Below are 16724 nucleotides of genomic sequence, written 5' to 3'. Positions count from 1 at the left end.
TTATTCTGCTGACTAATTCAATTTAAGTCAAAGAACCACCCTAAAATAAGAGAATGAAAACCTAAAAAAAAAAAGCTCTTAAACCTCCTCATCGCCCCCGCCCCCCCCTTCATCTTCTTTCATCTAGTTATTTGGAAATAACAAATAATCATCCGGCCCTGAGCGCCTTCCAAGAACCCAGGACATCAAAAACCGATCAGGATTTTTCAGCTCTGTGCACGAGAGATAAAACACTCGCTTTCTCTCACACACACACACAGGAGAAACACAACAACAAAGGTAAAAATATGCAGCCTCACCCTTTGCGGAAGAATCTTGTCTGCCATTTTCCTTCTCTTAGCACTAGAGACGGCGAGAGAAAGACAGAGAGAAAGAGCAAAAAGAGAGCATGTTACTATGGTGACTGATAGCGTAGCACCCAGGCCATCTGCTAAAATGCTGGGCCATATCCAGCACCCCAGCATCCCAGCTGTGTGTGTGTGTGTGTGTGTGTGTGTGTGTGTGTGTGTGTGTGTGTGTGTGTGTGTGTGTGTGTGTGTGTGTGTGTGTGTGTGTGTGTGTGTGTGTGTGTGTGTGTGTGTGTGTGTGTGTGTGTGTGTCCTCTGAAATGCAGCAGTCCACCTGGATAGTGAGTGGCTCTAATAGCCAAAAAAGTGTCGTATAAAAACATCTGTCTTGGCACGCACGCACACGCACGCACGCACGCACGCACGCACGCACGCACGCACGCACGCACGCACGCACGCACGCACGCACGCACACACACACACTGCAGAATCACCGTTGCTGCAAGACTCAGATGGTGAGAGGGTGTGTGTGTGTTCAAGCGCTTTTTTAGGGGATGCAGTCCTGGGGACTTTCACCGAGGAGGATGAACGTGTGTGTTCATTCTGTTCATGCCTCGGTACTGTTTCTTTCCAGCTTTATTTGATCAGAGACCGACACTAAATCCTTCTCCTTGTTAAGTTTCTTTAAACATCTGATTAGCATCTGTAGGTTTGTGCAGCCACTGAGTGAATTCATGCTTAAGTTGACTGCGCTTGCAGAAGGAGCCTCGCCAACACACCAACAACTACGCTGCAAAAACAGTTGGAGTCGGCTCATTGCACAAGGATGGAAACTTATTTTTCTCATTTAGGATAAACAACTTTTCCGTGTGGCTGCTGAACCGGGATGAATTTAAGGACTAATTTGACTGACGTTTAAGTAAATAGTCCAGTTCTACATTTTCGGAGTTAACCAGATTTAGTTTTTCTTGAGAGATGCACGAGGTAGAGAAGCAGCAGATGGTTGCTTTTCTTAAATTAAACTAATACAATTTTTTTCCAGCTGTCTTCGGGAGAAAGATCGCATCACTTAGGCTTTTCTAGAAGTACGGTAGAAGTTTCACCTTAGAAAACTAAAGCCTGCCTGCTCTGCATAGCTATTTACTCTCGTTGATTCTCTCTTATAAATTTGAGTTTATAAGCCTCTGCGCTGCTGCCGTCGCTCCAAAACGAAACTGTTTACTTTACTACTCATCATCGTCACCAAATACTTGTTTGAATAAAAAAAACAAAAACATCCTGTGTCCTTCTTGCCTCCGCTATAGTGATGCTTTTGCAACAGACTGACTGAGGGAAAACAACCACGCTGTTTCTGAACGAACAAATCCACCTGCCGCCCCCTCAAACGCTCACTGATAATGTCGTAGTTGTTTAACTGGAATTAAAAAAAGGATCAAACTATTTCTATCCTGGGAAAAGTGATGTTTATCTCTTAACCTACGTTTCTCTGCACACTTTAAGTCCCTCTATTAGTTCATTGTGTAAATTGTGTGCCCTTATAATCTTTACCTAAATATGTGTTTAATTCCAACATATTATGTTTCACTTTTGAACTGCTTTAATTCACTATTTTAACGGTATTGATGTCATCTTCTAAGTCTCTGCAAGAAGGAAAGAAAAAAGGGAAAGGTGATTTCCCAAAAAACATCTAAGTCAGTTTAATTTTAAATGCAACGATGAAAGTAATACTTTAAATCTAACTTCACTTTTTAGCGAGACAAACTAGAAAAGAATATCTAGTTGGTAATATATATTTTGGTTAACTTAATTGATCGAATACCTCAAAAAAGTTGGATAAAGGAATTGCTTCATGAGAAAGCATTGCAAGTATTTTTTTTAGTACATTTACTGTAATATCGAATCGTTTTTTGCAGGAAATGACTGTCACGGAGCACTGCAGCGTTCTGTGCAGCGGGAGGTTACAGGAGCATGCCAAATACTAAAACAAGCCCGCAGTAAGGAAGATCGAGCCATCCGGGAGTGCACTGAAAATTAAAAACACAAACAATTCCCAATTTTACACCGTCTGTAAAATGCTCTAAAGTCGGATTCTGCTGTACTTTTTTTTTCTACTTTAGTTCCACAAAACTGTTCCCATCATGCCATGCTCCAGCCCAAAGCATGCAGCACTACACTTCAGGGAGGCAACATCTGGGCCTGCACATAAGTTTGGCCAAAACAGTTCATTCCAGGGACAGCCGGGCGAAGGTAAAAGACCAAATAGGCCAGAGTCATCAAACGAAAGAAAATGGACATGCAGCAGAATAAACTCCTACTTTGATCCGAGCGTGGGATCTGATTGGGGCTCTCTCATGTCCATCTGCCTCGCCGGCATCTCATTGGCTCCAGGGAATCCAACTGGCTTCCTAAGAATTGGTAAGGATTCGAAGGTTGTCCGATTAGAGTTGTGGCGAGACACACACTCAGGGGAAACACCTGGTGGTTCTGGCTGTTTGTACATCTGTATGTGGTGCATGTGTGTTAAGTTCAAGGGTTTGTTAGTAAGGTGCAAACAAGGCCAGTCTGTGATGGGTGTGTGTCTGCGTCCATGCATGCACACAGGTGCAGCAGAGGAGGTCCTCGGAGGCTTCCCTCTCATCTGAGGGACACGCTCATTGAACAAAAGTTTCCCAGTGAACCAAAACACAGTCATGCTTCACACAAAGAGACAGACAATACACTGATAACGGACACACCGTGAACTTGTGGATCACAGAGATGGGTGAAGACAAGCTGAGTTTACCTCTCAAGTTCATCTCAAGGTGGCCGGGTGTTGCATGTCTTGATGTCGGTTTTGACGCAGTAATGATCATTTGGTGCAGATGAAGATACCATGCAGACCTAATCAAACACCTTTACTCCTCAGAGCTTCACTGCTGCGGAAAAAAAACTCCCCTCTGAGCAGATACGTTAGCACAGTCCCCTGACACGAGTTAAAAACTCACAATAGTCCTCGGCAGCCATAAGTGTCCCAATTCAACAGGAACATTCTTGGGTTTTATACCATAAAGACCAAAATGAATGGCTGAAACAAAAGTTTAAATTTTGAAAAATCATGTAGGACTGATCAAAACAGAGAGATGGGGCTGAAGCAATTTCTGGGTGACATCACATCTGATGGAGTTGGAAAAAAATATCAATAATACAAAGAGCGATAGTCCCTCCCAGAAAACATAACCCAACACAAGCACAAACCTTAAATATCTGCTTACCCTACCCTGAAGAACAAAGATACTATTCAGGGAGGACATCAGCTGCAGATTACTGCTTATAACTGAAATCCATTTGGGTAGCAGATCCAGGTGCACTGAAACACTGATCTTCATCCTAAAGTTTTATTATTATGACAGAAATGAGCACCACATGGTAAAAATACAGGAACAATAGAGTTGAGGTAGTTTTAGGGGAAAAAACTTCTACTACTGAAAGAAATGTGACTATTTGAGTAAAACCTGGGATATTCTCTGTTACCATACAGGGATCATTGTAAAAGGAACAGTTCTGTTTGGTAAAAATATCAAGTCCTGAGACCATGTATGAGCTAATAAAAGGGTCAATTTATGTGGGTCCCACACAGTTTTAGCAACACATTAGGCAAAAGATCAGTTGGGCAAACGCAAGCAGGACTGCACCTGGGAACAATTTTGCAGCCCACGTTTAGCTCCAACGAGGCCCACAAGTAAATGCTGGCTGGGTAACGGCATCTCGCTAAAAAAGGTACCGCAGTGATTTACATGTTTCAGCTGGTAACAAATTATTCAACCTGATGCAGAGAGCAGGTTCTCCTTGCTGAAACGACCACGTCTCAGCAAGACCACGTCGACCACGGTCGGAGAAAAAGTGTAGCTGTTTGAGAAAAGCTATTGGTCATCATCAAACACACAAAACGTGAACGTACATTTCTCAACCTACTGAAACAGGGTTAAGAATAGTCCGAAATAACATTGTCTAATGTTGTATTTTTCTTTTTTAGATTATATTTGTATATTCAGGCCAAAAAGAGCCTAGAAAATGTAAGGTAAAATGCCTGGATTGTGTCAGAAATCATAGTGGTGCCTTTACAAGGAGAGGGCACTGATTTTCTGAGAGATCTATGAATTTAACATAAAATAAAAAAGAGATAAAAGCATAAGAGGACAGATTTAATAGATTTTCTATTGTTATATCTTCTAACTAACATTTATTTGACAATAATTGTGGGTGTTTGTCGCTTAGAAACTTTCAGATTCAGTGATTTACTAAACTAATTTGAAATATAACCACACAATGGAAGTATCTACGTTAACATAAATAATAATACTATCATTTAGCAGACGCTTTTTATCCAAAGCGACTTACATCTGAGAGAACAAACACACAGGGAGCAATTAGGGTTAAGGGCCTTGCTCAGGGGCCCAAGGTGGTTCATGTTTGTTGCCATTCTGGGGCTTGAACCTGGACCTCCAGACCCAAGCCCTCCTCCTTAACCACTAGACTACCAGACGAGCAGCATCAAGTTTCTCCACAAAATCATGTCAGGGAAAATAAGCCAGTAATGTCAAGGACACTGGGTTAAGTATTTATACCGCTTTATGCAAAGCAGACTGGAATAAAAAGCTATTTTTAGAAGCTGCTTGTGTATAGGAACGGTGTTAGTTTGGCAGGGTGTAAGCGGGACCACGAGGCCTCAATGACACGGCGCACGCAGGTGGCCCGCGCCCAGCCGGTGGTCCCAGCCGGACGCAGGAGCAACAACATCAACCTGTTTGCCAGAGGACGCACGATCTCGTGACGAGATAGAGAGCAAACAGGACAAAGACACCTGGACGGGTCACCCTGGATCATTGATCCGAGACTTTGCAGCCAGACGGGCTGCTCGGGGGGTTGAGCCCCAGACGCAGGACAACATTTCCTCTGACCTGTTTGACAAGCCCGCTTAATTGTAAGTGGATCAATCGTGCTGCAGATAGCGAGACAATGAAACGGAGAGGTCCACCGAGTGTGCATATTGATCATCTCTCTAATGACCACACCTGCCTTGCACTCGTCTCTTTACCGACGTCCTGCTCTTCTCTTTGTGTGTGTGTTTATGCAGCAGGGATACTGATAGTGTAACAAGGAGCCAAAGCATGAACATCTGTGTTGATGGTAGAAATTAGATTACAAAATCACAGTGAAGACGCATCGGAGGGCAAACACTCAAGGCAGACGTGGATGAACGAGGCAGTGAGCAAGGCAAAAAAGATGCAAGGAGGGAAAGAGTGGGATTTAGGCGATGTGCAAACATGGACGGAGGAAACAAAGACTGAAATGACGGCTGCAAAGAGACACACAAAGGTCACGGTTTCACTCCTCATCAATGAGTTGGGTGTCTTTAAGCTCGGATTTAGGATATTCTCCAAAAATCACTAGTATATCACTTCCTTTAACCTTTTTTTTTGCTACTACTATCGTCCTTATTTCATTAATTTAAAGCCAAATATGGAAAAACTGCAGTGAATTTCAGCTGTGATCACTCGAGCAGCAGGAAGTCAAACATTTCAAAAAAGCATGAACCAGCTGATATGCAGCTAATTGAGCATTTCCTTCATTGTTACAAGATGTTTTATTAACATCAGGCCGAGATATTAAAATTCCTGTATCGTTTGAGCTCAGATGGTAGCACACTATGCTAAGATGATGAAATTGCTGGGTGGAAAATGATGCAATTGTCGAGTCTGATAAAGGGGCGTCTGACGTAATTAGCTGATACATGAACCGACGTGTCTGACTAAAAGCAGAAAGAGGCTAAATGAGCCTCAAAAACAGCTTCATCTGTCTAATACTACAAACTCCAATCATGAACAATCAACCTTCCCCTTTACGTACAAGAGTTTGCTGAAGGAAAGCTTGAACTTTTCATAAAATACACCAAAAAAAAATCACGGTTCCAGCTGTTTCACTGTTCAGCAATTTTGAAAGTTTTGCCTCGTTTGTGCCCATATTTGGGAACGCGATCACAGTGATGACTGACTGTTTTTCTTATGCTTTTTTTTTCAACCACATTGCCTTAAAGTGGGCACCGAGAGTTACTCAAAACATCTGCGATTGCAATCTCTCAATCAAGGGAGTAAAATTAGTAGGTTTTCATAGAAAAAAAGAGACGGGGGGATTAAACCGCAGCGAATATGCAAACATAACAAAACGTCTCACAAGGTTCCTGTGAACATTTACAGCATCTCCTCCACCTAAGACTGATTCGTTTTCTATTAAAATACTTATTAAATTATCACATATCCTCAAATGATGCTGTTCAAGCAGCTAAATATGTTTTGTCTTATTGGAGAGGTCATTTGTAGGTTTTTAATAACAGAATCATGTATTTTATGAATGATTCAGCCTGCAGTTGTGCCAGACTTGATTCTGGTTCATTTGGAAGTGAAACCGCAGCCTCTGCCGTCTAACTGCTGGCAGACACACGTCTCGAGCCATGCAGGGCTTCGGATGGAGTCGGGGGGAGTCGGGGGGGGGGCCGGATCAGGACTCACTTCCTGGATCGGTTCTGGACGGCCTGCTGCTGCTGCTGTTGCTGCTGCTGCTGCTGGACCTGCTGGGAGGGGGCCGGCCTCTTCCGGCTGGGCTCCATCACCGGGGAGGGCAGGCCGGGCCGCACCGCCGGGCTGCCCCCGTACGGCGGCCCGGGGGGGCCCATGGGAGCTCCCTGGTGGGGCATTCTCGCTCCAGACGGCATGCCGGGACGCTGAAGAGGGAAAAAAGGGGAAAACAGAGGGATCAGGTATGAGGAGAATATCCTCCTCCGGGTTTCCTGCTTTATTATGACCACGACTCTGAGGTCCTACGATAAAATCAAGGAGACATTTGATCCGTTTATATTCTTGTGAGGAATTCATGAACGAAGTTCTCGTCAGCTTCTGATCCAGATGTCACAGATGTGACCGATAAAAACCCAAACTGCTCACTCACAGCGTCCACTGACACAGTTTCTGTTTTGAAGTGTTTACAACTGGGCCACAAACACCGAACTAAAACTGTCTGGTGAAGCTTTAAATGCAGCACATGCTGAGTAATGCTTTTCAGAGAGGGATGGAAAACAGGCGCAAATTTCCTTATTTTGGAAACTTTTCAACCTTAAAAATCATAGCGAGCAGTGCAGGATGCATCTTCTCTTCTGAGCACAAAGACTTGAGGAGAAACAAACATCAGAATACTCATCTCTTTTGCTTTGTCATGTTTGAAAAGACTGAATCTCAGTTTTATAAAATATAAAAATCAAACTGCACCGACAATCGCAGATGTTTGGTTATTGAAAATTAAAACTTCAGCTCTGCAAACTGCGGCCAGTGCACAAACACTAACACGACCCCCAAATAATGCAAACAGTGTCCGAGCCAAGCGTCCCGCGCTCCCCGCCCGACGCCTGGGAACAGCTGGGGGGGCTCTCACCTGCGCCTGTCACTCCCGCGGCAACAGCTGCGCCCCGCCTCGGTTTATTGTGTGGAAGAAAGAAAATGTGCGACTAAATCCGGAGCGAGGACCTCCCATTGTTACCGCGGGGCTAAATCAGAGCACAACTCCTCCACATTCAACTTGATGATACATGATTTATTTAATTTTACCATTAAAAATATAGAATATTGTCATGAAACATGTAGACACTTTAAGTTCGTGGTTCCCACAGTCCAAAGAAATAAGCACATTAGGTTCAGTAGTGATTCAAAATTAACCACAGACGTCTCGAAGGACAGTTTTGATGTAATCTGTTGGTTTCCTTGGCAAAGCAATAATTATTATTACCATATTATTGGCTTTGTATTTCTTGGACCAATTTGGAACGAATTGAACTGTATTGTTGAGGCGCCTTGAGATGACGCCTGTCGTGATTTGGCGCCGTATAAATAAAGCTGAATCGAGCTGGTTTGGATTGAAAGGTCACTCTGAACATTGTTTGTCTCATTTGTCTCTGTGTGGACCGGTCCAGGGTGTACTTTGCTTTTCGTCTGGTGACAGCTGGGTCGGGCTCCGGCACATCCCCACGACCCTGAAAATGACTGCGGCAGGTGTGGAAAACACAGACGGGCCGAGTTTTGGATAACTTTTCAAACAGCTGTGTACAATTTACATCCAAACAAAAATGCAATGATTTTTAAAACCTCTTAAAATCCACATTTTCATTGAAAAACTACAAATACGAGGTATGGATATGTAGTGCTGATAATGTGACTATATAGAAAAATTAAATGAATTTGATTGCATTTGCTGTATTTGATTTTGAAGGTGAAATGTTTCCCCATTTTTGCTTCACATTAAGTCTTCAAACCAGCTTTCCTTTGCACCAAGTCTTTTCAATAGGACACAGGTTTGGTTTTCAAGCAGGACAAAATGTGCAGAACATGGTGTGACATTGTCTTAATGGAAAAAGAAGGCCTTCGTTTAGAAAATAAAGTAAATAAAGCATCTGGTGGCAGCATATTTAAAACCTGCATCTATACATTTAGTGATGGTGCAAGTTATCCGTGCAATGTGCACTAATGCACACCCACGCCATCACAGGCGCTGCCTTTTGAACTGCACAATAAAAATGAGGCAGATAGTCTTTCTCAAATTTAGTGGATCCATGATTCGTCAGCCCACACAGCATTTTTCCACTCCACTTCTTCAAGAAGAACAAAAAAAACCTGAGAAGGGAACAATTTGCTCACACAGCCGTTTACAAAGCGCTGCAGTCCTTTGGATCTTTATTATCGATAGAGCTGTTTTTATACTTAATAAAGGATCGTACCCGACACTGATAAGCTGTGAGAACTTCAACCAAGGACCATGAATGCATCCCAAGTCCTTTTTGAACAGCAATCACAAATTGACTGGCTCTTGAATGCTCCGGACCCAATTACACATCTAAGCTACGCTCACTTCTTTACAGTTGGCAGTAATTAAAACTTGTATCATCCCTAAGGATGATAACGAACAACTTTAAAATGGCATAAAGAGGATCCGTCATAACTTTCTGATAACCCAAAAAACACTTGGTGAACTTTGCTATAACCATGTTCTCCTGATCTCTCATAGGTAGGTACCGTCTGGACAGCATTTGCTCTTCTCTAATCATACCTGGAACACTTTAATAGCCTTTTTTACATGTTTTGCATACCTGAATACCTGATTTCTGCTGCCTGGCCACTTACCAGAGTAAACAGGGTTGAAGACACCAACTGTGTTTACGCTTGCTTCAAGTACATTGGAAAAAAACACTCTTTAATGGGGTTTTTCTTCACAATTTCCAGGCACTTCGTCCATCATGCAACCCGATTCACTCCTTCAGATTCATGCACGGCGGTTTTCCATCTGAGATTATTAAATTTGAGATTAAAACTAAAGGGTGAATAAGGCCAGAGACTCTGGAATATCCTGCATCAGCGGCTAACCATCGTCTTCATGGGTTTTTATTCAGTGAAAGTGGAAAATATAAACATCTACAGTATCTGACCCTTTAAATACGTTAAAAACAACAATATTTCACCTGAATAGCATAACTCAAGAAGTGCTATTTAAAAAGTAAAAACTTTAAAGGTCTGAATTTAAATTTGAATGTTTAACTGATACAATGCTGATAAAAGATGAACTCTCTACCTACAAAAAGACATTTTTAGGGTGTTTCCAGCCACCTATTTTAATTGTAATACTTAGCAAACCACCTGTTTCCGTGTAAGGGAATGTGATCTATAAATAAAGCTGCCTACCTCCAGTGTGAGCACAAATTCATCCAAATATATAACATCCATGTCACCTTATTCAAATGTGCTGCGACTCCCTCCAAAGCCACCTGTCTATTATTCAAATCAGCGTTTAAGGTGTTACATGTGAGCCTCATGATGGAGGAGATACGTCTGACTGAAGTGAGGATTTCTTAGATGACAGTAAAGCTGTAGTAATACATGAGACACCAGCTTGGAGATTTGACGAGACAAACTGCTAAAAGAGGGGGTATAGAAGGTATGTTGACATTTTATTCTCAAATCCGGTGCCTCTGGTGCGTATCTCTGCACGTACATAACCTGAGTGATCTTTAGACTGTCCACAAACAGACTGAAAACAAACACAAACACCACAAGAGTACAGTGGGGGGAACAAGATCGTGACTGAGCGCTCACACATGTATGTGCAGGGATAATCCCGGGCTCCAAAACAGATTGTGACACAATAAGGTGGGCTCGGAGCGACACACAATGTGCCCTTAGTTAGAAACGGACCAAGCAGAGATCCCGTGATAGGAAGCCCGAGCAGACGTCGCTGTCACTCCGACGGGGAGTTTGGTTGCCATGCGGGGGGGAGGGGGACGTCGGTGGAGCACGGCAACCGAGAGGGTCTTGAAACAGGAGAGGATAAAGCAACATATGGTCGGGGCCGCCTCCCTCCACCTCCTAGATTGTTGTCACCCAGCGGAGTCTTAAGAAACCTCCTTCCTTTACTATTTCCTACCAAATTTACCAAATAAGACCCAAACAGAGTGGAGCTCCAGCTGACAGGCCCACAGAGTCGCTCGGCCGCACCAATGAGCCGTCTGGAGGGTTCGAGTCATCTAGATAACAAGATATGCAAAAGCAGAGCTTCTGATTGTACATCTACGCACACAATGAGCCGTGCTCTATAATCTGACCTGCTGAACTGAGTCCAGCACGCTGCCCAGAGCTCTGCCAGCCGGCCAGGCAGCAATCAACTCTTCCATGTGGATGGATATCTGAGAAGCGCGCTGGCATCACTGGGACGGCTGGAGGGATTTGAAGAGGCCAAACTTAACCCACAAAGTACTAAACATATAAGATGAATCTGCATGTTGTCACGTGGCCCCACAAACACTTCGACGGAGTCCTGAAATCTATTTACATCCATTAAAAAGGTAAAATAAATAAATAAACTAAGTTTTTATCAACTATATTTTGCTTTTAATGTATCATGAGAGAATTATAAAGCAATATTATTACATTTCCACTTAGAAAAACTAATTTTAATCTTATGTGAATACATTTTATAATCTAATATCTGTTTAACCAACGTTATCTACTTCATAAGTTATATATAAGTTTTAGGGTAGGCGTAAATAAGCAATAGCTTCAGCCTATTCCTTTTCAGTTAGGTCTCTCTTTTTTTTTATGTGAACTGATGCTTTCAGTTGGTGTCTACATTAAGAATGACCTGACCGAAATAAATATATTTTCATTCATTCATTCATTCATAAGTGGGTGTTTTTGTTGAAGACATTTAGACCAACAATATCTGTATTTTTCTATTATACTTTTAGTCTTTTTTCAAGAAAAATGATCAGTCAGGCTCCGTTTTTGCATCTCCAATGTGAGCGTTTGTACAACAGCATTTTTTTCCACTTCTATCTTTTATTTTTGTCCCATTTTCTTCATTTGGCAGATGCTTTCATTCAACCCAAAACAGCTCTTAACTATTACTTTATGCATCCAATTATCTGTATTGTTTCTAAAATGACAAAAAGATGTGAAAATTGCCAACAAAGGTCACAAAATCACAAAAAAAAACCTTGAAGACGACTTCAAGGTTTGACTAACATACGAATGTATTCGGAGAATTATTTTACTTGGAAATATTTGAGGTTATTTTTTTTAAATGGTTAAGGAAAGCATTTTAATGCATCAGTAGGATTGATTTATCGATGCAGCTCAAGTCAAAAAAAGCCTTCAAATGACGCAGAGGAGCGTGAACGGCCCCCTTTTGGTTTTAAAACAACATTTATGGCCAGTATTGGACAGTCAAAAAAGTGTCCATCTGGTCATTTTATCAAATTGTATCAGGTTTTTTTCCCATATATTCTTCTAACTTATCTCTTATGACTAAACTACATTAATTGAAGTGCTAAATTTCCCTTAAAAGTGGGGTAAGCAAGTCTAACCTACAACCCTTTCATGTCCTCGTGATCTGCTCGCTGCTCTTGTGAAGGAAAAATGAAGAACTTTATACACAGTCTTGTGTAACAGAGTTTCATTTGTGTCGGGGCATATTTACTTCGGGAGAATGTTTTGATCAAATATCAACAGATGTGAAGACAGGAAATTGCTTGTTGCTACCTTTAAACACCTAGAAAACCAGGTTTATCTTGTGTTTTCATGTGGCATACAGCTTACAGCGATCATGGCCCAATAACGGACTCAGAGCAGGTATAAACAATATGAAAGCAGCATCCAATCTTTATTTTACTGTTCCAAGGCCTCAAATTTAATATTTTGCCTGTCATTAACTTGGTTCTTTGAAATAAAGCGTTATAAGCGAGGCAGGACTTTGCCTGAGAACCAATGGATAACATGAATACCAATATTATCTGGTACAAGATAAGATAAGATAAGAACTTTTAGCGATCAGAATAGGCGCCCTCCTGCTGGAAGATTTCAGATTAAAGCCTTTGTGGCTTCACTTTTCAGACTCTCATCTTTTTTTGGTAACAACTGATCTGCCCCAGAAATGACAAAAATGTGTTGGTTAATTGTTGTTTTTCTTTTAAATCACCTGAATTCCGACCCGCCCTTGGTGACACGTAATAATTTTCAATCTAATAAAAATACTTTCTGGAATTTTATGTACTAAAAGCAGATCTAGAGGAGTGGGCGGGGCCTGCTCAGGGCTGTGAAGCCGACTAATAGGAGGACTCTTAAGTAGCCATTGATTAATTTTTTTAATTTACTCGTGTCGTTACGGCTGTTTGCCTCTAAATCCTTCACAGGACTCATGATTTCATGATTCACAACACTGAAAATTTTAATTAAAACTGAACGTAATAGGCAACATTTCCCCACCTTACACACAAGGAAAAGGTTTTACTGCGACTATTTCTCTGGGAAAGAGCAATTTAATGACCACTGGCCAAGGAAAGGTATCCTATATCATGTTTTTTTTTAGTTTTTTTACATTTGATTCCAGACTAAATGTCCCGCTCTGTTAATGTGTTTCAGAAGAGGCAGACGTCTTAGAGATCTTCAAAACCAAAACTAAGTGTATAACTATAACACAGCACGTTAAGGTGGTAGCAAAGACATTACAGTCGCGAGAGAAAGGTTTATATCCATTTTCGCAGACAAACCCAGTCAGACTTTTTCTTTTTTTTCCCCCCTTTTGATTTCAGACGACACAGCTACAGTGTCATTTTATGTTTTGGCTTATCAGGGTTTCCCACGCAGGGTGCTGGAAGGCTTTTCCCTTCACCGTGGCCCTCGCTGACCTCCACGCGCACGAGCCAGAGACAGCCGTGCTGCTGGTGCTGGTGCTGGTGCTGGTGCTGGTGCTGGTGCTGGGAGGTGAGACAGATAATGAGGGAGACGGAGGACGAGCCTCCCCATCAGTCCTGGAACCAGAGCCGGGCCCAGCGCTGCTGCAGGGAGGCTGGAACGCTGCGACCTTCGGGAGCCCCACAACCACAACTATGTGCACTGTACTCACACGTGCTTTATGTTCGTGTGCACGCATCTTGAACACCCGTGTGTGTGTGTGTGTGTGTGCGTTTTCTGCATCAAAAGGCTCCTTTTGCTTTATTCGCCCAAGAGAGGAAAGAGAACGTCATCGCTTGCCACAAGCGTACAAACTGCGCCAAATCATCCCCGTATCCCATAGTATAAATATTTCTCCATTCTGCAGTTACAGTACACACCACCAAGGAACCTGCCGCAACTGTTATAACAAGACTTTTCCATCTTCAAATGTGGGGAAGAGAGAGAGAGAGAGAGAGGGAGAGGGGAAAAAAGAGAAGAGGAAGACAGAGGGGAGAGGCAAGCATGGGAGAAATAAGCAGAAGGAAATATTTGGCTTGGAGCGGCCCGAGCCTCATCAAGGTTAATTGGTCTGTTGAGAGGACACACTCATCTGGCTCATCAATCACCTGGTCCATTGTTTCCTAAAGTGTGTCTCTGAGCGCAGGACTTGAGCACCGAGCCCCCCGTAATGACCGCTCCTGTCAAAGAGACAATAGCTCATCTTGTTTCGCAGTATAAATCTCGCCGGTGTCACGGCGCGCGGGCATCAACTCTGATTAAAGCGGAGTTAAGTCGAGAGCCGGGACTCAAACAAGTTGTTGTTTTTTTACAAAAACAATGACGGCGGCTCGTAACGTCAAGTCTCTCTTTCTTGACGTGCTCATTGAAGGTTAAATAAAGGCCGAGATACAGGACTAGTGCAATCATATTCATCTGAGGGGAACAACAGTGTAAACATGACAGCGTGGTTGATTATGATTGGAAATGACACATTATTGATCCCTCTGTTGGTTTATTTGATTTGAAAGTAGCCAACGAGCTTTAAATTGAACTGGACTAGAAATATTCAGTCAATTACGAAAGAAAAAGCACGTAGTTACATTGCAGGAACCAGGAGCAGCTCAAGTCTGATTTTTTGGGATTAAAAATGAATTAAAATCTAAACCCCGTGATACAGAAATCTGGCTCATTTTACTACATGTTTATAAACCTGGTGTCTTTCCTGGGAAATACAGAATACTTTTACCTGTTCAAAACTCTTCTGAAAATGATTAAAAGAAGCACCAACCTTGAAATGTAAGCTCTCGAGTGAACCCCGATATTTTAATGTTTTTACTCAAATGCTGTATTTTCAAATCGTTATGTTATTCATCATCTGGACGAATAAACTCAATTGAGTTATTATTTTTTTCTTTTAGCACCCCAGGTTATAAAACAACAACAACAACACTAATTTGTCTAATTTAATCCTGAAGTTAAAGTGACAATTGATTTATTATCACAATGGGGAAATAATTACAAAATTTAAGCTAAATCAAATCTGTGGATTGAGATATTGTAAAGATAGCATTTAAAAAAATCATAAAACATCATTTTGTCTCATCATCTTGTTGTCTGAGAGAATTATTCTAAAAACAAATCAGTTTATTGCACCTTGTCCCCATAACGTCTTTCATTCCCCTGCCACCTCTCTCCTATTGATTTCACCCTTTTGAAGAAAAGGACAAAGAAAAACTGTTATACTAGAAACTGTCATGGGTTGTCAAACACTTTTTTACAGCTTTTTGATTGTTTTGAACGTCTTACAAAAGAAAACTATGTCAAAAATTGCTTCTTCGATTTGCCATGACTACAAACACAAGCTGAAATGGTTCATTTCTATTTTAAAGTGTCACCTTGAGAAACTGGCAGATGAAGCGTAATAAAAATAACTCTAAATTTCATTCATAAAACTTAATCTCTTGTATTTCAGGAGATGGCCGGTCTCACCGGCGTAGAAAAAGCCTGGGAAACGTTGCCATAAATCCCCGCTTTATTTACGCTCTCGAGTCAAACGTGCTGAATTTCCAACAGGAAGAAGACACAGACTAAGCTTTCTACCTCACCCCCCAAGCTCCTTCCCAAAACAAACCGCGCCGTGCTCCATGTGCAGCTATTACAGAGCTCCTGTGAGGCTCGTGGTAACAGTTGTCTAACCTCTAACCGAACGCAACACTTGACTTGACGTTTCACGCGAGCTCCACATGAATGGGCCGATTGTTCTGCATGATTTCCAGGATTTGGCCGCCTGCCGCGGCTCCATCTACAATACTACATCCGTTTGTCTCGTGACCTTACAGGTTCAAATCCTTCCAGCAGCCCAACGGCACGCCGCCTGGAAGGCTGCTCCTAGCGGGACTCGTCACCCCCCCCCCCCCTCCGTCTGTGACTCCCAGGGAAGCATGCTCAGTCTGCTCCTCCGTTAGCCAAGGGGGAGCTGGCTGCTTTTTGCATCTGCTGCCGAGATTCTGCTTCTACAATTATCCATTTTTTTTGAGCATGTGTGTGTGTGTGTGTGTATGTGTGTGTATGTGTGTGTGTGAGAGAAAGAGAGAGAGAGAGATCCCGTGCTCTACATCCCTCCATGCTCAGTCCCATCCACCCATTCATTCATCCGTCCATCCATCCTTGCTTCTCGTTCTCTCAAGGCATCTCCTGACAGGCAGGAGGATCCAGGGGGCTGGAAATAACCTTCACATGGCCAGCTTTAACCCAGCTATCTCTCACACACAGACCGCTGCCGCTGCGCCGACTCATGCACACACACACACACACACACACTCACACACACACAAACGCACAGATGCATGCCAGAGCCCAGCTCTCGTCACAGGAATGACGGACAGCGCCACTCACCACTCCATGGACCAGGAACTCAAACAGTTTGCTCTTGGTGGCTTTCCTGGCTCCCCCCGCCGTCTCCTCCGTAGCCATTTGCTCAGTCCCCTCCGTTCACCCTGCTACGTCTCCCCTCTCCTTCTTTTGTCTTTCCCTCTCCCTTCACCCAGCCTCCTGTTCCCCTCCCCTGCTCCACTTTCCTTCTCTTTGTGCTCTCCTTTTCAGCACTGCCTGTCCCTGACTCTCCTTCTCCCTCTCCCTCCCTCTCTCCCTCCCTCTC

At 42.8% G+C, this 16724-nt stretch overlaps 1 protein-coding gene across 5 annotated transcripts in view; it reads right to left on the bottom strand.

Moving 5' to 3' along the window:
• Positions 1–16724, bottom strand: part of smarcd3b (SWI/SNF related, matrix associated, actin dependent regulator of chromatin, subfamily d, member 3b) — a 42855-nt gene that overhangs the window by 12154 nt on the left and 13977 nt on the right. For 2 of the 5 annotated variants that reach the window (XM_061713197.1, XM_061713198.1), the window contains exons 1-4: positions 16463–16650; positions 6833–7044; positions 2603–2692; positions 300–342 (exon numbers count right to left, since the gene is read on the bottom strand). In XM_061713197.1, coding sequence (XP_061569181.1) covers positions 300–342; positions 2603–2692; positions 6833–7044; positions 16463–16540 — 423 coding nt within the window. In that variant the 5' untranslated portion in view covers positions 16541–16650. Of the gene's footprint in view, positions 1–299; positions 343–2602; positions 2693–6832; positions 7045–16462; positions 16651–16724 lie in introns of those variants that run through there. The other 3 variants (XM_061713200.1, XM_061713201.1, XM_061713199.1) reach the window with 2 other exon arrangements.

Source organism: Cololabis saira, chromosome 22 (assembly GCF_033807715.1).
Source record: "Cololabis saira isolate AMF1-May2022 chromosome 22, fColSai1.1, whole genome shotgun sequence".
NCBI classification, from domain to species: Eukaryota; Metazoa; Chordata; class Actinopteri; order Beloniformes; family Belonidae; genus Cololabis; species Cololabis saira.
This window is presented reverse-complemented; position numbering and strand designations above follow the sequence as displayed.